At 47.8% G+C, this 20,349-nt stretch overlaps 8 protein-coding genes across 8 annotated transcripts; 3 read left to right on the forward strand and 5 right to left on the reverse strand.

Moving 5' to 3' along the window:
- Window positions 1-90: 90 nt before the first annotated feature.
- Window positions 91-1,218, forward strand: N7529_006488 (zinc-binding alcohol dehydrogenase family protein; the record flags this gene model as incomplete). The annotated part of the gene is made up of 1 exon (XM_057242015.1): window positions 91-1,218. The coding sequence occupies one exon, from the start codon at window positions 91-93 to the stop codon at window positions 1,216-1,218; it is 1,128 nt and encodes a 375-aa protein (XP_057097374.1).
- A 316-nt stretch (window positions 1,219-1,534) lies between these two features.
- Window positions 1,535-3,526, reverse strand: N7529_006489 (Zn(II)2Cys6 transcription factor; the record flags this gene model as incomplete). The annotated part of the gene is made up of 6 exons (XM_057242016.1): window positions 1,535-1,822; window positions 1,885-2,268; window positions 2,385-2,934; window positions 2,990-3,233; window positions 3,286-3,442; window positions 3,497-3,526. The coding sequence occupies 6 exons, from the start codon at window positions 3,524-3,526 to the stop codon at window positions 1,535-1,537; spliced, it is 1,653 nt and encodes a 550-aa protein (XP_057097375.1).
- Window positions 3,527-5,898: 2,372 nt separating this feature from the next.
- N7529_006490 (zinc-binding alcohol dehydrogenase family protein) lies at window positions 5,899-7,184 on the forward strand (the record flags this gene model as incomplete). Its single annotated transcript, XM_057242017.1, has 3 exons — window positions 5,899-6,933; window positions 6,983-7,026; window positions 7,115-7,184. 3 exons carry the CDS (start codon window positions 5,899-5,901, stop codon window positions 7,182-7,184), a joined length of 1,149 nt encoding a protein of 382 aa, XP_057097376.1.
- Window positions 7,185-7,671: 487 nt separating this feature from the next.
- Window positions 7,672-9,235, reverse strand: N7529_006491 (uncharacterized protein; the record flags this gene model as incomplete). Its single annotated transcript, XM_057242018.1, has 3 exons — window positions 7,672-8,058; window positions 8,107-8,156; window positions 9,133-9,235. 3 exons carry the CDS (start codon window positions 9,233-9,235, stop codon window positions 7,672-7,674), a joined length of 540 nt encoding a protein of 179 aa, XP_057097377.1.
- Window positions 9,236-9,800: 565 nt separating this feature from the next.
- Window positions 9,801-11,147, reverse strand: N7529_006492 (uncharacterized protein; the record flags this gene model as incomplete). Its single annotated transcript, XM_057242019.1, has 1 exon — window positions 9,801-11,147. The coding sequence occupies one exon, from the start codon at window positions 11,145-11,147 to the stop codon at window positions 9,801-9,803; it is 1,347 nt and encodes a 448-aa protein (XP_057097378.1).
- Window positions 11,148-11,499: 352 nt separating this feature from the next.
- N7529_006493 (FAD-dependent oxidoreductase) lies at window positions 11,500-12,825 on the forward strand (the record flags this gene model as incomplete). The annotated part of the gene is made up of 1 exon (XM_057242020.1): window positions 11,500-12,825. The coding sequence occupies one exon, from the start codon at window positions 11,500-11,502 to the stop codon at window positions 12,823-12,825; it is 1,326 nt and encodes a 441-aa protein (XP_057097379.1).
- Window positions 12,826-13,274: 449 nt separating this feature from the next.
- N7529_006494 (Polyketide synthase) lies at window positions 13,275-18,029 on the reverse strand (the record flags this gene model as incomplete). The annotated part of the gene is made up of 1 exon (XM_057242021.1): window positions 13,275-18,029. The coding sequence occupies one exon, from the start codon at window positions 18,027-18,029 to the stop codon at window positions 13,275-13,277; it is 4,755 nt and encodes a 1,584-aa protein (XP_057097380.1).
- A 61-nt stretch (window positions 18,030-18,090) lies between these two features.
- On the reverse strand, window positions 18,091-20,340 carry N7529_006495 (beta-ketoacyl [acyl carrier protein] synthase domain-containing protein; the record flags this gene model as incomplete). Its single annotated transcript, XM_057242022.1, has 1 exon — window positions 18,091-20,340. The coding sequence occupies one exon, from the start codon at window positions 20,338-20,340 to the stop codon at window positions 18,091-18,093; it is 2,250 nt and encodes a 749-aa protein (XP_057097381.1).
- Window positions 20,341-20,349: the final 9 nt, after the last annotated feature.

Below are 20,349 nucleotides of genomic sequence, written 5' to 3' on the forward strand. Positions count from 1 at the left end.
ACTACCTTTTCCATTATCACTTCTTTCCTCTCTTAGCATTATCTCCCCCCTCACCTCACCTCACGCCATACAACTTCGCTCATGCTCATCATGGATATCAACAGCGCTGCCTGGTTGACCCGCAAAAACGCCTTTCTTGAGGTGAATGATGCCCCATTGGTCGCCCCGACCGCCCATCAAATCGTCATCAAAAATGGTGCAGTTGCTATCAACCCAGTGGAGTGGTGCAAGCAACTGATGGGCAACCTCATGTTCAGCTGGATTAAATATCCATTCATTCTCGGCAACGACTGCGCCGGTGAGATCGTGCAGATCGGTGACGCGGTCAGCCGCTTCAAGATCGGTGATCGCGTTTTGGCCCACGCGCTGGGAATGGACCCAACTGTCAACAACTCCGCGGAGGGCGCGTTTCAGCGTTTCACCATTATCCGCGACAACATGGCGTCTCTCATTCCGGAAAGGATGTCATACGAAGAGGCCTGCGTCTTGCCTCTCGCAGTGTCTACTGCCGCTTGTGCTCTATTCCAGCAGGACTACCTCGCCCTCGAAAAACCCAATATCGATAACCTCGGGACCCTGACTGCGCCTCCAAAATACCAGGAATTTGTCTTGGTGTGGGGAGGATCGACTAGTGTTGGCTGCAACGCCATTCAGCTTGCCACGGCCGCCGGATACAAAGTCATCGCCACCTCCTCTCCTAAGAATTTCAAGTACCTCCACGACCTAGGCGCGAATAAGACCTTCGACTATGCAAGTGAGACCGTGATCCACGACATTATTGAATCAATCGGTACCAAGAGGGTTGCCGGTGCCATAGCTATCGGAAACGGATCCACCGAGGCGTGCATTCAGATCCTGTCGAAAACGAACGGATCGAAGTTCATCGCTCAGATCAGTTTCCCGTTCCCGGGGAAAATCCCACAGACAAAGCTCGGAGTTTTGCGCGCCATGGCTGCCATTTTGTGGTCCAATATCACCATCTTTTTCAAGTCGAAGCTCACCGGCACGAAGACCAAGTTTGTCTTCGGCAGCTCCTTGGCCAACAACGAGGTTGGCGCCATGATCTACCACGATTTCCTTCCCCGCGCTTTGGAAGAGGAAAAATATGTGCCTGCTCCCAAGGCCGTTGTTTCAGGTCAGGGTCTGGCGCAAATTCAGCCGGCAATGATGCGTCACATGGAAGGTGTATCTGCGAGCAAGATTGTGGTTTCGCTTTGAAGTGGAACTGTTGTTGTAAGGAGTGGAGATAACATTTTCCTCCGGTTGATCGGTTGAACGAAAATATTGAAGGGTCTCAGGTGCTTTTCCTTTTTCCGTTTCCCTTTCGGCGCACTTACGACGACTACTACGATATGGTTGACTGAGCATTTCTTTCGTATTCCTCTGGATAATCAATGCAAAATACACTGATTTATCTCATATTGTGAATATTGGTTTGCAAACAATTTGTTCTGGGTACAATGACAACTCTAGTTACCGTTGACGTAGGGCGACAGTGACAGTAAAGCCAAAATTATGAACATGTTCTTGAATATCAGAACAGATTCATAATATCCAAGAAAAACGACGGCTCCGATTGCTCTGCAACATTTGGCATGACTGACCCCTGAAGCGGCGATAGATTGCACAGCTTGTGAAAACAGTCCGACTCCAGAAGCTCGACGTAGTTCATGGCCAGATTGTTCCCGCCCTGTAGAACTCGCAACGCTTTTTTGAGTTCCTCGAGTCTTTGCTGTTTATCCTCCGATACACAGGGGCACTCGGCGTGGGCCTTGAGGAATTTTGCCGACAGAAACAATAGCATTGGAGAGAACGGGTGTGCCTGTTTAGCTTTATGAGATACAGTCTCTGTTTGGTGTGAGTTTGGAGACGGGCAAGCCTTACTTTGAAATAACTGCACCGTGTGAGCGGTTTGGCTAATCTGACTATCTCATATGCCGAATAGAGAGGAAAGAGCAGCATCTGTTCGTCAAGGTCGGTCTGTAGAGATTCAAGCATATTGTGGAACCAGATGACTGCTGAATTTGCTAACATGTTCGTGAAGAGGCGCATGGGGTCATTCAGTTCCGGCGAGGACGCCGGAAGGGACAGCAGCATGAGCCGCTGTTGGACAGCCTGGTAAAGTCGGGTATGCTGCTTCCAGATGTCGGAGGATGCATTTGGAAATGTGTGATCATCAGCTGCGGTGCGCTGGAAGGCGACGCTGTGCCAGCAAAGAGTCGTCAGGACGATCGTCTCGGCGAAGGGGGAAGCATTTTTTGTCCTGAGCTGTCAATCGCCCCATATAAATATGTCGTGACAACAGGTCTGCTATGCTGGAAGTCTGAATCCGAAACAGGGAGGTATGTGTAGAGCTGGAATATATGTCAGCATGGTCTGCCTACTTGCAGGTTCGTGGCGATGGCGGCAGTGCCTACAGCTTCCTCCTGCAGACTCAGCGGCCACTCCTCAGATATATTAAGAAGCCTATCCAAGCAATACGCTAACCAGTACGTGCGTCGCTTCTCCTCCGCCTCTGCCCATATTTCCGGCATAGTAATATTCAAGCCAACGTCGTTAAGCCGGTCCATCTCATGCAGCTTAGCCAATTGGATGATCCGGAACGCGCGACCTGCAGTCAGCCAAGCTCGACAGTATCCCATGTAGCGAAATTCATAATTGGTGATAAGAAGCCAGGCTTGCGCTGCTTGCAGGGAGGCTGCATCAGTAGACTCGATATTGCTATCGAGGGCCTCAAGTTTAGACCGTGCGCGCCTGTACAGCGATACCCGAATGTGTTGTAAATGTGGCGATGAGGCTGCTGCCAGGGCCCACATCGCAAGCTGTAGGCATATTTGTGGGTCTGACTTGTAGCATTTTTGCGCCCAGAAGAAGTACCGGCCCTGGTGGAGTATAGGTGCGACAGGGTGGACCCTGTCGAAGTAAAGCTGGTCACTGGGTGATTTGTCATTGATTTAAGATTTCAGAAAAGGGTGCTTCTTTTGCTTACAGATCTGCTTCGATGATATCGGCGCTCTCTTGGTCAGGTGGTGTGATGGGTGCGTTTGCGAAAGACTCCTTGAAAGAATTTGACACAGAATAGTGTTCAGATACTGACGCGTTAAGAGCATATCCTTGAGGCGCGCTTAGAATCTGCCGCGTCTCATTTTCGGGTACGCATCTCTCGCTTAGCTCCAATGTCTCTTTAGAACAGAGGTTCGATTTGTCACATTTGATGATACTTTCAAGTGTGGCTACAACTAACTTCAGTTATGCCACTGACTAGAGGATATGCAGCTAACAAACCAATGCGGTTACGTAGGGCCTTGAGGTGGCCCTTCTTTGGACCCCGCGGCGAGCGAACTTGGTTCACATAACATGCTGTGCCGGCGTCCTCACATTGATCACACTGAGGACGACGTCTGTCACATCGAAGCTTCTTTTTTCGACATTCCTCACAGGCCTATGTTGTCAGTACCGGAGGCCACATCATGCAAGTAATACTGATGTTACTTACTAGCCCTGGTTGCTGTCGTGAACCCGACATTGTTAGGCCTTATAGAGAGTGTGCTAATGTGATGCTCAGAGTTTACTGTGCTTCTAGAAATTAAAAGACTAACTGAGCCAATGGGGCAGATAATCGTGGTGGTCGGTATTTATAATACTTGGCTATGACCCTTGAAGTCTCCAAACCCAAGGTTTGTTAACATTCGGCACGTATATAGCTGCGTAGCCATAAACCATCTCGACTGGAAAGTAAATATCCAGTTTTCCACTTGGTACTTGTGTTTAGGGCAATTGCATCATATATAAGGTTTGAGTAGACTTAGTATCAGCTTCTGACTCATACTAGTATAAAGACTGATGAGACCCTTGATCTTCCCTTGCCCAATATTCTAAGTAGCTAAAGCAAAATCAAGGCTGCACCAATATGGAAGCTGATTATCATCAATAAACTTCAACCCTTGCATTCATTGGAAACTTTTCCTTACATTAAATCCCTGGGTAGTATGGATAAGATGGCTGATAGCAGCATGTACTAGCCGACGAGCCGTATTTGTCAGTTGTTCGGTTAAGTTTGAGCTAATCGATCATTCCGATTACTGGTTCGATAGCCGCATTATTTAGTTGCTGATCGTGAATGGCCCTTGAGTAGTCAAGCTTTCTCTTCAGTACAGTGATAAGTTGTCTCCGAACTGTCTTATGCCGACTAGGTGTTCTCTGCAATTGGTTAATATGGCACGTGGACTATTATTTGGAATAGTTCGTTTCTATCGCATCTTCCACATGAACAGCACAAGTCGAATGCCCAGGTGGTGTTATGGTGTGTTCGGCCAGGCGGAGCCAAGGGGACAGTCGCACAACGCTCAGCTATGGACGGAGCAATCTCATCCAAAATGGACGGAGCATTGATTGATGCACTGACATGTTTCAGGACGTTCCAAGGTAAGCATTACCAATAGATGGTATGCCCAAGTGGGAGTCATACTACAACAACACAATTTGATTGGATAATGGTAATCCCTAAATATACATGTCCAATTCGCAGCCGCCATTATTCCAATTTCTGAAGTCAGATTTACCAACAATGATTCTGCTGACGTTAGAGTCCGATCTGAAAAGCGATTATAGAGCTCCGGATCCAGGGGGGGGGGGGTGACTGAGCTAGCTTGTTACAGCTCAATCTAGCCAGAACAAAGGAATGAATAGCACATGGGTCTTGTCCACGAGATTTATAGAAACCATGCCCCCACACTTTCGTTTATCCAATGACAATGAGTACTGCTTATTGATAGCCATATATTAACGATACACAAGCACTTCTTATAGTGGAGTCATGCGACTTTGTGAGAACCCTTTTGTTGATGCCAAGATACAAGTACAAAATGAGGAGCCGGTCGCACTGTGCCCCACGTTCCAGAGATAGGTGATGCATTATTGGTTATATTTCTCCGCAAGGGCAACGTGGAGCACTGCGATGCAGTGGCCGCTGTCGTAAAGAGAGAAGGAATATTGCTTTTCCCAGGAAAGTGTTTTTCTCAATGCAAACAGCATATATAGCCAGCTGGCGGTGGCGGAGCTTGGCTGTTGCTCAGAAAAAAAAGCAACATGGAGTTTAGGCGTTTAGCCGTGGATCACATCTTTTTCAAATCTCATCCATGGAATTGATTGGGGCTCATCTGGTACCTTCATGGCTATTTTCCAATGGTACAAAATATGGGTAACTTGAGAGCACGCCGTCTAAGCTGAATCCGAATGGATAGAACTATTTGGAATTTGTAGAGTTTCGGTGTTCAGATCCAGGTGACCAACTATTTCTATGGTATTGGCAAACTGCTTCTGGAAGAGAAAGCCCCTTCATTCATGGCAAAGTGCAATCTAGAATAACCACATCAGGCTTTTCCAGGATCTCCGTTCAATTGACATGATGGGGAGGTAGGGCCACCCACGCGACTCCCCAATCTGAAGTAATTGCATGTCCCAGGGATATGAGAAAGCCTATTTCGACAGGATCGACCCTTCAACATTCATATCCAGTGCATTCCCGGGTGAAAGGCTTATATAAGAATAAATCTAAAAGTTCCCAGCAAAATTATCCTTCAAGATCAATTCATTTATAAGGCTACCCAGGTTCACTGGCGCATTCAGTTAACACGAAATCCGAAATTCGAGTTTTCCGGCCTCTTAAAGTCCCCCGAAAAAGCGTTTAGAATAACCTCCGAGGATCCACGGTACGACGATATTAGCGCCGGTACGGTCCGGACTGTGGGTAACTCCGAGGGGTTGCCTAAAGTGCACGAAACCCGAAATCCGAGCTAGCTTGTATAACATGTCTATGGTCGATCAATGGAGCAAAAAGGAACCAGCTGATGATCACCATATTGCTATCTTCCTTTGACTCCACCATCAAAATACGAGATGCCCCCGACCAATGAAGCAGCATGGCTAGTCGCGCCTGGCCATAGACCTCTCGAGGTGAAACCCGCGCCCTACACGCCCCCGGGTCCAAAGCAGATTGTTCTAAAGAATGCTGCAGTTGCGATCAACCCAATGGACTGGGCGAAGCAGTTCGTCGGCGATAAGAAGTGGGAATGGATAAAACACCCTTGGATTCTGGGCGAGGATGTCGCCGGCGAGGTTTTCGAGATCGGCGATGAAGTAACTAGGTTCAAGATTGGCGATCGAGTCATTGCCCACGCAGTCGGGTTCTATGCATACGGAAACCGCGCAGAGGAAGCTGCATTCCAGCTATACACCATAGTGCGAGAACACATGGCATCACCTATCCCTGACTTCTTGTCGTTTAGAGAAGCCTGCGTCATTCCCATGGCTTGTTCGGCGGCTTCATGTGCATTATACCAAAGGCACCTTCTTGCTCTGGAATACCCGAAATTCCCAGCAGCCCGTCCAAATGGACTGTTTCTTCTTATCACGGGTGGGGCAACGTCGGTTGGCAACAATGCTATTCAACTTGCGCGGGCCAGCGGGTATGGAGTGGTGACCACGTGCTCACCGCGCAACTTCCCTCGTGTCCGCGAATTGGGAGCCTTGTATACTGTTGACTATAACAGCCCGACACTGGAAGAGGAGATTGTAGCATTACTTAAGGAGAAGGCGGTTGCCGGTGCTTTTGCCATTGGACCGGGGTCTGTCGTGCTATGCATCCACGTGCTGGATCAGCTTGGGGAAGGCTGTCGGAAGGTGGTTGCCAAGGCGAGCTTTCCTTGGCCCAAAGAGGATCCTCAAAATGATGCGGAGTATTGGCGATATATGAAGTGGGTTGATGGCTGGAATAAAACAATTCGTAAAATGGGCGACAAAGTTGGGGTCGAGACAAAGTTTGTCGAAGGCGCTGAACTTGGGCGCAATGAAATAGGTAAGGCGATATATGAAAACTTTCTCTCAGGTGCACTGGCTGGGGGTGGCTACTTCGCTGCACCTATTGCTCAAGTTGTTGGTTGTGGGCTGGAACATATGCAAGAGGCGCTAGATGTTCACACAGGGGGTCAGTGCAACGAAAATTGTTGTTACACTAAAACAGAAAGAGTAAGTGTAGACAGACAATATCTTGAAAGGATGAATTTGTCAATGCTAGAGGTCAAATTTGGCTCTTGTATTAATTAACGTATAGCAGGACACAGGAATACAATCTTGTGGCTCTGAGGGACGAAATGCGCTATATAATTCCATATCTCAAGCAGTGAGACTATAATGAGCCTTTTGAGGGGCAGCTCGCTAAAGACACTTCGGCATTACTCTTGTGATATATGGCGCAGAACTGATAGATATTATAAATACTTATGTAACCGTGATTGCGCTTTCGTGGACATAAGATATATCCAACCGCAGCAATACTACGTCTTTCTTGCGGACATTCCAGTTTGACTGATCATATCTGATATGAGTAGCTAAAGCTGATAATAAAACACGTAATCATGAATCATCAACGTAAAGACGTTCACGAAAGACCCCAACAAAAATAGAAGAGCAAGTCATCAGGCGCCATCAAACTGAGACGTTCAAGAAAGACCCCAGAAAATAGAACAGCAAGTCATAAAGCGCCATAAAAATAGAGACATTTAAGAAATACCCGAAAGATGGTAGAAGAACACGCCATAAAGCATCGTTGGAGAATGTACACCAACAAGGCCTTTTGCTGCTCAATCACCCATATGTAGTCTAGCGAGCATTTCAAGCATTTGTGGAGTTCTCATCAGGCTTGGGACGATTCTTTCGGATATCTTCCCAGCCCATACACCATCCAAACAGAAACGCGAGCGCAGTTATCCCAGTGAGATGGTAGAAGATATGATAAATACTGACTGCATATGCTTTCAGAACCCCCGGGATAGTATCCTCGGTAATGGAGTTCCGGAAGTTCGTCGCGCCAGCCTGGATAACCAATCTTGGATCAACCGAAGGGGCATATTTGGGGATGTTGTGCTTCAATCCCTCGGCAAAGACAGTGAGACTAAACTCTAGGAAACAAGAAGCGCCTAGGTTCATGCTAAAAACGAGAATAGCCATCGCGACTGGTATTTGATCGTGGGAGACGATGTTCTGCATAGCAACCATTGGCTATATTTTCCATGTCAGTCACCATTGATAAGTTAATGCGGTACAAACAAAGGGCTCACCATCGAGATTGAAGTACCAATGCCCAATCCCACCAGTACCTGGAATCCCACGCGTTTTGCGATCGGGTAGTCTGGGGTAAGCATCGAGAGTAGTCCGTATCCGATGCAAGCTAACGCGTTTCCTGTAACCACTAATGGGATGTAATAGCCAAGTCGTTGAACTAGATGTATTAGACGCTTCATCGAAACTACGCAAACTCGAGGGATTGTTGCTTACCCAATGCACCTGACACGATGGCCATTGTGAATTGCGGCAAGACATTTGGCAAGTAGTAGATACCACTCTTGATAGGTGAGTTGTTCTCAACGGCCTGGAAGAATATTGGCAGATAATATCCTCCACAGAGGGAAGCACCGGTTATAAAAAAGGTATTCAAGCAACTCGACCACACAATCCGTTGTCGTATGATTGAGAAGGGTATCATTGCATTATCACCTCGTCTATATTCCCAGCACAAACAAATAAAGAGCAACACGGCAAAACTGCATAAAAGGCCGATTATAGTTGCACTGTCCCACGCATATTGATTCCCGCCGTATTGGAGCGCAAGGAAGAACATTATAATCGCCGGTGCGAAGAGGACGAAGCCGATGATATCGAAGGATGTTAGTAGTGTGCGGAGTGTTGTCCCCGTGAGGGTTTTTGTATTGTCCGGTATATCAACAAAGGCTAGAGTGACAAGGACGAGGCCACCGATTGGAAGGTTGAGATAGAAACACCTTTCAAAGTTCGTCAAGTCATGGTTCACAAAATAGAATGTTATCTGTTGGCTAGTCCTTGAAAGGTTTAGTTGATACTCACCATCGCCATGTCACATATTCAGTGAGCGCTCCGCCAATGAGGGGACCGCAAGCCACACCTAGCTGCACAACTGAGGTGAATTAGTCTTGCTTGAATGTAGCCCATCATTGGATGGCATCACTTACTTGACATCAGACCTCCTATCGCAGCTGTTCGCAGAATGATTAATTGGTAAACAGATTCAACAGTTATTTCATGCGACCAAGTCCATACCTGGGCGTTTGTGTTTAGGCAAAACGGCTGAGATCATGGTCAAACCTCCATTTAGAAGGCCAGACGACCCAATCCCAGCAACAGCACGTGCAATGATGAACATTTTGGAAGATTTGGCAATAGCACACAGCAGTGATCCCAGTTCAAAAATCAAGAAAAATGTAAGGTAGGTCCACTATCGCCATTGTCAATGAGCTGTGCCAAGAGGACCGGATGCAAAGGTGAGCAATTACCTTCAAACTGAGATACGTGTAAACTCTTCCAGTAAAAGGCTGGAATGAAGCACTAGTCGGATTAATGTCAGTTCATTCAATCTGAAGGAGGAGGGAGCATACCTCGCTAGCTGGTAGGCACTTCCGTACCAAGCAACATCCAGAAGAGAATGGAATTGATCAGTGATCCATGGGATTGCCTGAAAATGTCAATGAGGACTGGATAGAGTTGAATGGGATGCTCTTACAGTCGCGATGATTGATGGATATAGCTATAAATCAACTCATCTCAACCAGATACACGAAAGCCACGATGGTCTTTCTGGCTTCCCATCCACTAAGTATCCATGGCAAAGATATTTATTTGTTATTAAATCAAGAAGAACTTGGACAGAAAGTGTTCTGATTGCTTGATCACGGACTACCTCCGTATATTTGTGCGATTTGGCCCAGTGCCTACCCAACAAATTCAGTGTATTTGCTCCATTCGGGATGTTTCTTCAGCCCTTCCATGTCATCATCTGTCAAGCAAACCAGAACCGGCACATGCTGGCCTTCAGAGGGCATAAAGTAGACACATCCAGGGATTGGGGCCAGATTTGGTCGCCTTGCGAATTTGGGTGCGCCGATCAGGCCAAATGAATGGAAGAAATCAGCATTTGCTACAGCAGAGGCACCAATATCCATGTCCGGATTGTACGACCCTCCATACATAACAAGGGACTTATCAGGCGTGTTAGCAATGTAGGTCGCGTAGCTCCGAACCGAGAATTTATTGTTGACATCGTTGAGATCCGTGCGCAATTTGCATGCAATGGCCGAAATGGGCGTTTCGTCAAGTTCCCTCAATGTCATTTTGGTTGCAGCATGATAAACCATGTGACCCATATACTCATGCGAGACACCCATTGCTTTACGGGCATCAATGGCCCGGAGCAAGTTGGAGACAGCATTTGAAGATCGGCCATTACATGCTCGAACCTTGGCGATGCACTTCCAGTAGAAGGCAGTCATGGCGTCATTGCTAGAAATGAAGGGTACAGATGGGTCATAGCCTTCACCTTGCGACGCCGCAGCCTTAATTATAGGAACTACCGACCCATCCATCAGAAAATAGGCCCATTTGGTTGACGCGGGAAGCTTCGGTGGGGAAAGGTCCAATGGGCGTCGTAGGTGGCTGTGATCCTTAATTGGCTCCCCGGATGCGATTAGCGGTATCACTCTGGATCGGTCTCGATTGCCCTCCTTGATAGCAGAAGAGCTAAACTCAACTCCCTGCATCGCGACCGAGAACAACTGGATGACCTGCATCATACCACTTGCATCTATCGCATTATGTTGAGTCGAGAAATGCAAAAGGAGCCCACCCTTGATGAAGCTGGCCTGTATGGCAAGTACTGGTGCTGGGTTGTCAGGAGAGTCTTCATAGCTTTGCGGGAATCCTGGATGTGAGGTCACAAGCTTCCCGTCGATTTTGGAGCACGGGGCCTTTTTGACCATCAGTTCTTCAAATGACGGAATGGCATCTGTGCGGTCTCTGATACACAAGACCCGATTGATCGAAGACGCGCTTGTCGGCCAAGGAATCAGTTCGAAGGTGCCAGAATTTCCAGGCCCGCTGCCTTTATTGATAACAGCGCCGGCAAGCCACGGAAATTTTTCAATAAGCTTTTCGATAGCTACCTGTAAGGCTACGACAACGTCTGCTCGCTGGGCGGCTTCGTCAATCGCAAAAACAAGTGTTCCATGACTGTATGTCTTCAAAATTGGTAACTGCCCAATGACATCCTGATAGATCGACATTATCTCTCCAATGATTGTATAAATGAGCAAAGGTTTGGCTAGTGAACTATTTTTGCAGTAGAGTGGCGCTTTTGAGTCAACTGAAGCCAAGGCCTGTGGAAGAAAGGATTGTTCCGTTTCCAAATCCTGCGCACAGGTCACCTCTGGGGTAGACCGTGGCTATTATTGACCGAGATGTGTCACGTCACGAGAGTATCAAACTGGCCGAATAGAAAGTCCGAAAATATTCCCCGGGCCTGTTGGCCGACCACTCTATTGAAGAAGAACAGTGTTTGCGACAATTGGATGAGCTTACCTACAAAATATATGCAATGAATTGAAAATTCACTATGAATCCCTCGACAACCAACAAATGGACCAGTGCGAGGAACGACCAGATACGGTCCTGGAGATAGCCATCATTGGTGGTGGTATCGCGGGAATCACCGCAGCGCTTGGTATTCGTTCAAAAAGTATATCTTGCAAGGTATATGAGCGTGCCACGGAGTTCCGTGAGATTGGAGCAGGAATCGGCCTCTCGCCAAATGCCGAACGAGCAATGTTATTGTTGGACCAGCGGATCCATGCGGCTTTCAAAAGACTCGCGACCCCTAACACTGAGGACTGGTTCCAATATGTGGATGGATTCAATAAATCGCCAGATGGAGACGGCGAAGAGCCATTGTTCAAAATATATCTAGGAGAAAGGGGATTCGAGGGGTGCCGCAGGACCGACTTTCTCGACGCACTGGCAAAGATGGTACCTGACGACCGTATCGAATTCAACAAAGACCTAGTAAAGATTATTGAACCAGACTGGAATAATGGCAAGGTCGAGCTTTGCTTTGCCGATGGGTCTACGTCAAAGGCAGATGTGGTGCTTGGTTGTGACGGACTTCGGTCCCGCGCTCGAGAATATATATTAGGTGTCGATCACCCAGCTACTCGCCCATCTTACACACATAAGTTCGCGTTTCGGGGTGTTATTCCAATGGAAAAGGCAATACAGGCCATCGGGGAAACCAAATCCTTGACGCGATATATGCATCTGGGAGCTGGTTGCCACGTACTGACCTATCCTGTTGCTATGTGCACAATGTTGAATGTGGTGGCATTTGTCACCGATGCAGGCGACTGGCCTAGCCATGAAAAGCTCACATTTCCGGCGACGAAACGCGAAGTTTTTGAATATTTTACCAACTTTGGCCCCGTTGTCACTGCGATATTGAACTTGTTAGACGACAAGTTAGACAAGTGGGGTATTTTTGATCTGCACGAGAATCCAGCCCCGGCTTATATCTCTAAACGAGGCCGAGTTTGTCTTGTTGGAGATGCAGCTCATGCTGCTGCCCCACATCACGGAGCAGGCGCGGGACTTGCGTTCGAGGATGTACTCGCTCTAGCTGTAGCGCTAGAAGAGGCAGTTGGAATGACGAGCAGAAAGCATGATCCGATCGAAAGAGAAGAAGCATTTTGCGCGGCGCTTTCCTCGTACGAGGCGGTACGGTACGAACGAACCCAGTGGCTTGTAGAAAGCAGTCGATTCATGGGGGAGTTGTTTGAGTGGCAGACTGAATGCAATATGGATCCTATTAAGTGTCACAGTGAGGCTGAGCGGCGATCTCACCTAATCTGGGATTATGATATTGACTACATGATTAAGGAGGTACAGGAAGTGATGAAATTAAAACTCATGTAATTGAGTAAAGAACAAATCATTCGTCCGCGAATATATATCGGAAGTCGTCTTTTACAGTTTTAGTTCAATTCACCGCCTCTTTCTGCTCTGTTCTTTACTTAAATAATAAGATCATTTTCTACTTTCAAGGTTCTAATCAACAAACGCGTATGTATGGGACACTTAAGTGCTTTCAGCATGAAAAGATAGTGCAGAAAAATAAAACCATAAACAATCCTAAACCGATTATGTAGATATGCACCAGCATTGACGATATGATACTCAAATATGAATGAGCCACGTGACTGATATATCAAGCGCCATATATCAAGGGCATGAATAGTCCGTTATTGGCAGTGATCGACAAAGAACATGTGAACATTCACTAACTAATCAACTGACCAACTACCCCCAATTCATCAACATGAACCACAGAGTATTGAATCAAAGCTTCAGCTCAAACCCTATGACTAAGACTTGAGTTTGGAGAGATGATCACATTGAACGCCCTGACGCGTCCCAATACCCACTGCACCCGCGACAAAACTATGCTTTAAAACGCCAGCTAATTTCCATGACGCGATATATTTACGAGCAAGATCTGAGCTCACCGGTCCCACGGTCCTCAGCGATTCAGAATGCTGACAAGCCCTACTTGTGTCCAGAAGCAAACCACCACATGACATGCGAGCATAATCTTGATCGAAGAAGTCGATGAGCTTCACTGCGGGATTTTCAGACGCAACTGAGGAGGAGGAACGAACTCGCTCCAACCAGTCCTGGAAGGAAGTCACTTCTGCACCGATAGCATCTGCCAATACCGGTATAATCTCGCTCCACGGCTGTCGCACAGGGTTGTCAATATGGTATATTGGGTAGGATGCGGTGATGTCATGGAGAAGAAGATCGCCCAAAGAAGCAGCTACATCGTTGACCGGGGTCCAGGACATTATGCCATCGAACCCTGGGAACGCCCCGAGGGTCTGTGAAGACTGAACAATAAATGTGAAGTGTTCCATATGGTTCCAATACCCGCTCGTTCTGGAGCCAGCGATCTGGCCTGGGCGAACCGTCATGGCGCGGAAAATTTGCGGATATCTATGCAAGGTCTCATCAAGCATACGTTCACATGTCCACTTTGCATCGCCATAACCATTGGGAAGAACTGCTTCGGCTGTCTCCACCCTCTCTTCCGATACCACGCTCTTGCCAGTCATGGTCGGACAATGGCCAACAACCGCAATTGAGGATACGAACTGAAAGCCAATCACTGACATTTGCACGGAAGCGGCTGCGCTGGCAATATCAAGTAGATTACGCATAAATTTGAATTGGGCCTCGAACCCTTTTAGCGGCCGCTTGCCACTCATCGGCCATGCATTGTGCACAATATGCGTGACTTTTGACGCGATATCATTATATTGATGTCTTTCTAATCCAAGCATCGGCTTCACTGGATCCGTTCCAATAACCTCCAATTTTGACAGGTCGGTTGTTTCAATGCCTCTCGACTGCAAGGCTTGTACCTGGCGCTCATGTGGATCCATTGAACTTGTCCGGTTCAAGCAGACGACCGTTCTGACTTGTGGTAATTGAGATAGATGGTCCACTATGTGTGAGCCGAGGCTACCAGTTGCCCCAGTCACTAGGATGCAAAAATTGCTCTTGCTCCTATGAACAGAGCATCCCAAGGGAAAAGTTGGAACTGAGAAACTTTCCGTGTAATTTTCCACATAAGCATCAATCATTGCCTCGCGAGCTTGAAGCTCTGATGTAGGACACATTTCAGTGCTTTTTTTTCCACCAAGAGCCAGAAAAACGCGTTGGATCGTCGTCTCTGGGTGAATGCCGTCTGTCCAGTCAATATGGCTATACCCAACCGAGTGAAGATCATTACGCCATCGGGACTGGTGGGCAATCGCATGGCGACGCCCATCATCGAAGAGCCACCATCCTTCTAACAGGCCAAAAATCATATCTACCCAATAAATTGTCCTTGTCATCTCCAGAATCATAATAAACCCATCGGGTTGCAGCGTCCGTCTAATGTTCCTCAGTGATTTGGTCAAACTATGAGTCGCATGGACAGCATTGCTGGCCAACACCATATGTTGACTACTGATGAGATCATCGGCGGGATTCTTCTCCACGTCAACTGTCCTGAAGCGCATGAACGGATACTGCTTCCCGAAGCTTTTTCTCGCCGCAGTGACAAATGAAGGCGAGAGGTCACTAAAGATGTACTCGACTGGAATTCTCAAGTCAGCCAGGAGAGAAACAATCCACTTGGTGGTTCCTCCAGTTCCGGCTCCAAGTTCAAGGATCTTCAACGGCCCATTCGATTCTGGTAGCTTTGAAACAAGTCGTTTGATAAAATCTTGCATTTGCATGTACGACAGTTTATTGAGAGGCGAATCAGCATAGAGACCGGAGGCGAGTTGCCGCCCTTCGTCTGTCTCAAATATGATCTTGATTCCATCGGACTTTCCAGACAATACTTTGGTCAACCTTGACCCGGCAAAGTATGTCAACATGTGGGGATACTGATGGTCGGGAGCGGTGTGCATTAGAGCCTGCAGTGCATCAGCACTCGAGGATGTGGGCGCTGCGACTGAAGTGCGCAGAATCTGGGTACCCTCGAGCTTGATTATGTGGCACTCTTTTTCAAGCATGTCATAAAGATAATCAACAAGACGTTTCAATGATGGGATGTGATGGATACGCTTGAGACTTTGTCCTGGCATTGCCTGTCTCAAATCACACCCCAGTTCTGCGAATGCTTCCAGTGTAAGCGCAATGCAAAGCTCGGTTTGCATCGGCATGACCAGCTTCAAGTAATGCTTGCAATTATGTTCTTCTATGAAATTATCTGTGAGTGCTTTGCATTCGGCGAACGCGTCGAGTATTGCTGACGAAGGAAGTCCGAGACAGATCTTCGCATTTGCATTTGACAAAGGCTTGCTTGCTACGTCGATTGGTGCCTGCGGCATAGCCTCAATCAGTGGGACTTTCGGCGTGGGCGTGTCACACGGGAGCTCTTCTAACGAGGTCTGTGGGGTATCGGCGGCAATTGTTGAAGATCCATTGGCATCTGAGCCATCGCTGATACTGATACTCAGTCCCAGTATTTGTCGGATACACTGGACAAGGCCTTCAAAGCTGAATACTTCAATCAGAGCATCCGTCGAGACGGTGCAGTCAAAGGCCCCTTCTAGCTCGCGTGCAAGCTCCATTCCCATAAGCGAGTCGATACCAATATCCGCAAGGTGTGAATCGTCTTTGATCTCGCAGGTATCTAGTCCAGACAGATCTGCAAGAATAAGGCGTATCTTCGATGACACATCGGCTTTCGAAATTCCGGATGCCGCTTCTTCCTTTGCTGAAATGCCCTCATCGATCCTACCAGCAGAGACCACACTGCCTTGTTTTGGATCTGCCAAAGGAATAGCTTCGATGTCGGTCGTAAGTCGAGCTATCAATTTGCTGATTGATATTTTGGACACTCTGGCGAAGTTGATACCCAGTATCATTTCGGCCAATTTCCCATTCCTGGGGTCAAAAATGAATATGTCCGTCAAGAAAGCTTCATCCCCACGCCTCTGATGACACGCAGGAATGTCCCAGGTTTCTGGCCGTAAGGTATTGTTCAGAAGCTTTGGAGAACGCACCCATTTTTCGAACCCATTCGCGACATACATTTGGCCGGGCGCTTTTCCAGCCATACAATTCACCCAAATCCCACCCACTTGACTAAAACAATCTGAAAGATCTGCATCAAGCCAGGTTTTTTTTGTGTATTTCTTGACCACTCGTCCTGCAGACTCATTTGTTGACTCCCTCCCTACTAATCTTTTCAGCCCTTGGAATCGCCCCCCATACTGAACAACCTCATCGAATATTTTGTAGATGCTCGGACCTTCGACTATTTCATCCACAGGATCATTGCCATCGAGCACATTGACACAACGTTGATAACTGACCAATCGTTCGTACCGAGTGAACTCGTTCTGTAAACTTCGATCATCCACGGAATGAAACACGATTTGCCCAGTTACGTGTACCATCGCTGTTGCATCTTTGGGGCGAATTTCGCTTGTGATCTTCCAGCGCCATGTACGACCTGGCGTTACGCCGGTATCATTTGCCATTACATCTAGCCACACAACCCGCGAGGTGTCGAAGCAAATTGGAGCGTGATTATCGACATTCAAAATCTGTGGCTGCAACGCGTTGCTATGAAGCTCAGGATGCACACTCATAAGGGCGTCAATCGCAATATCAACTTCTAATGTTGCTGGACAGATTGGTGCTGTTTGAGCAATGAGATGGCATGACACAATTGATTTGTATTGTTCTGACTCGCTGAGCACTCGAAAACGAACTGAGCGATGTTCAAGATCCTGGTATGACTCAAACTCCCAGAGCCTCTTTTCTTTCACAGACTTCGCAGCGGGTGCTTGGACTTTCGATGGTACCCTCAGTTCCATCCAGTGCTTTGACCTTTCAAATTGATATGGCGGTAAGATCGGAGTGGCATATTGGTTTGTCTGTGATGAATGGTGCTGCCAAAATGTGAGATCGAGGCCAGCTTTCCAAAGATCCAAAGTTGTGGATGCGAGATTAGTCGTAGAACCGTCGGTCGTTATGTTTACGGGAACAAAAACGTGAGAGCTCAGTTTGCATCCACTCAGCGCCCTGCTAGCCATTTGGGTGACCGTTGAATTAGACCCTGCTTCAAGCCAGACACATGAGTGAAGTCTGCCCGATAGCCTTTTGATGGCGTGATGGAAGTACACCGGGTTTCTCATATGACGAGCGACGAACTGGGGGCTCAGCCTTTCTTTACGCTCATCCTTTAAGCCAAACTCTATTGGTATCACCGGCTCGCTGAAATCCAACTTGCATGCCATTCTGTCGAGTTCCGGCTTCAACCCGTCTACAAGGGTAGAGTGAAACGCATTCGTGACATTGAGTTTCTTCCCACGGATTGAGCTATGTAAGTTGTCATTAAGAATGAGTTCGATCGCATTATTAATCGATTCAGACGTCCCTGCTAGGGTAAAGCTCTTCGGTCCGTTAAAGCAAGCGATGGTTACTGGATATCCGGCTGTGGCACTTGTTGAAATTAAGGCTTCCACTTGCTCGAGGTCCCCCTCCACTGCCATCATAGAGCCTTTGTCAGGGCCCCACTGATGTCTGACAACTCTCGCACGACCTTCGATCATTCTCATTGCATCATGGAGGCTCAAAGCCTTGGATACACATAACGCAGTAAGCTCACCAAAGCTATGACCGACCAAAGCTGAAGGCTGAAGGCTGAAGGCCGCAGCTGATCCAGCTCATCGCTGAAGCATACTGTAAAGAGAATAAACACAGCTGAAGGTTGACAATGTCTTCTATTGGCGTCTTCTGAAAGATATCAGGGTAAATGCTGCCAAATCCCAATGACCTCGAGGTCATATCGCAAGCATCCAAATGAGAGCGTAATATAGTCGTTCTCTCGACTATGTCGCGGTCAAGGCCCACGAACGTGGATGTCTGACCTCCAAAGCACAGTACCACTGGTGGTGACAGTATCTTTTCGCTGCATATTAGCTGCTCCAGACTTTCCCGCAACTCATCAACCGTTGAGCAACTGATGAAAATAACTCTGGGGAGTTGTGGATTCGATTGCCGGCAGACATTGAATGACAAGCTTTGTATGAAATTGGGTTTTTTGTCGCAATCCCTTGAACTCAAGAAGCTCCCCAGCCTGTCGCTATAAGCCCGAAGGCTTTTGTCATCCAATGCCGAAAGCCGGAATGGATATGAAAACTCTTCCGCGGCCCGACTGACAGCCGCTTTAAGGACAGGCGGGCATTTTACGATCATCGACGCATTTGACCCCGAAGCGCCATAGCTATTGATGAGTGCAGCTTTGAATGGATTGTCCCAGGGCTTCAATGAAACTGGAATCTCCACCAAATCATGCGATTCAATTTGAGTATTCAAGGTTCGGAAGCTTGGTTGGGGAGGGATTGTGCTATAATGCATCATGAGAAGTACCTTGACTAGCGACAGGAGACCAGAAGTACTTTCAGTATGACCAACAAGGCCTTTGACCGAGCCTAATTGGACCGGATGCGCCCGCTTGACGGCAAAAACTTCGCTAACGCTTTCATACTCTGCGGGGTCTCCCACTTGTGTACCAGTTCCATGGGCTTCCACGTAAGAAATTTGCTCGGCTTCTATTTGGGCCTGACAAAGAACATCCCGAAAAAGCTCCGACAACGACGGGGCGTTCGGAACAAATATGGGTGTGCAATTCTGATTTTGACGGACCGCTGTGCCGGAGATCACGCCAAATATCTGGTCCCCGTCAGCTATAGCTACTGATTTCTTTTTGAGAAACACTGCGCCAATGCCCTCCCCACGACAGTACCCAGCTGCGCTTGCACAAAATGGCTTGCATTGGCCCGTTTGACTCAGAAACGAGGCGGCAGCGAGGTTTTGGTATGACAATGGCTGCGTGATGATATTTACGCCACCAGCAAGTGCACTTCTACATTCACCACTTAGAATGGCCTTGCAAGCTTGGTGCACGGCAACTGCAGCGCCTGAGCATGCGGTGTCTAGGGTCAGACCCGGACCGGTCCACCCGAAATAGTGGCTGACTTTGCCTGCTATGAATCCCCGAAGATTTCCAGTAGACGAGAACGCATTTGGGGCGTGGCAAGCCGCATTGTACTCATAGTCAACAGCGCAAGTCCCAATATAGCACCCGACATCTAACGATGAAACAGGCTTTTGGAAATATCCCGACTGCGCAAGGGCTTGGTAGGCGACCTCCAAGAGCAACCTTTGTTGTGGATCCATTGAAGCTGCCCCTCGGGGTGTTTTCTTGAAAAATTTGTGGTCAAAAGAATCTTGGCATTGAATGAAGTTGCCATACCATTTCCTGCGTGGATCAAAATCGCGAAATTCCGTCTCAAAACTGAAACGAGACTCCGGTACTTCAGCGTGCTGCGACTGCCCCTCACAAATAATATCCCAAAACTCGTCCACATCATCAGCCCCGGTGACCTTGCACGCCATTCCAACAACAGAAAATGAAAATGACATTGCTGTGGTTGGCCACAAAGAAAAACGATCTATTTGAGATGTGAAATCCGCGAGATGTATGAGGCGGGAGTCTGCATTTAAGCCATGAGCGAGTGACGGCGGTACGCATTTCTCTTGGCCAAGAACATGAAATGTAGTTTGTCCTTGACTAATAGCGTAGAGAGACATAAACGCTCTCCACCATTCCGATCGCTTGACTAGTATGGCCTCTAAAGCGATAGCGGATAGCTTGCCTGTGGTGATTTCGCATCCCTGGGGGTCCACATCCGCCAGACAACGCAGTCGGAGATGAGATGCCTCCGGAAGATCAAACTCGGGATTGGATTCACAAAAACGGCCCAACGAAGGCAGAACAGTCCGGTGAAATTCGGCATGGAAACACCCAAAAAGCCCAATTTCCGCCGCCGAGATGCCGGCAGATCCAAGACTGTCCATCAGTTCGGA

Source organism: Penicillium soppii (assembly GCF_028829465.1).
Source record: "Penicillium soppii strain IBT 18220 chromosome Unknown utg000005l, whole genome shotgun sequence".
NCBI classification, from domain to species: domain Eukaryota; kingdom Fungi; phylum Ascomycota; class Eurotiomycetes; order Eurotiales; family Aspergillaceae; genus Penicillium; species Penicillium soppii.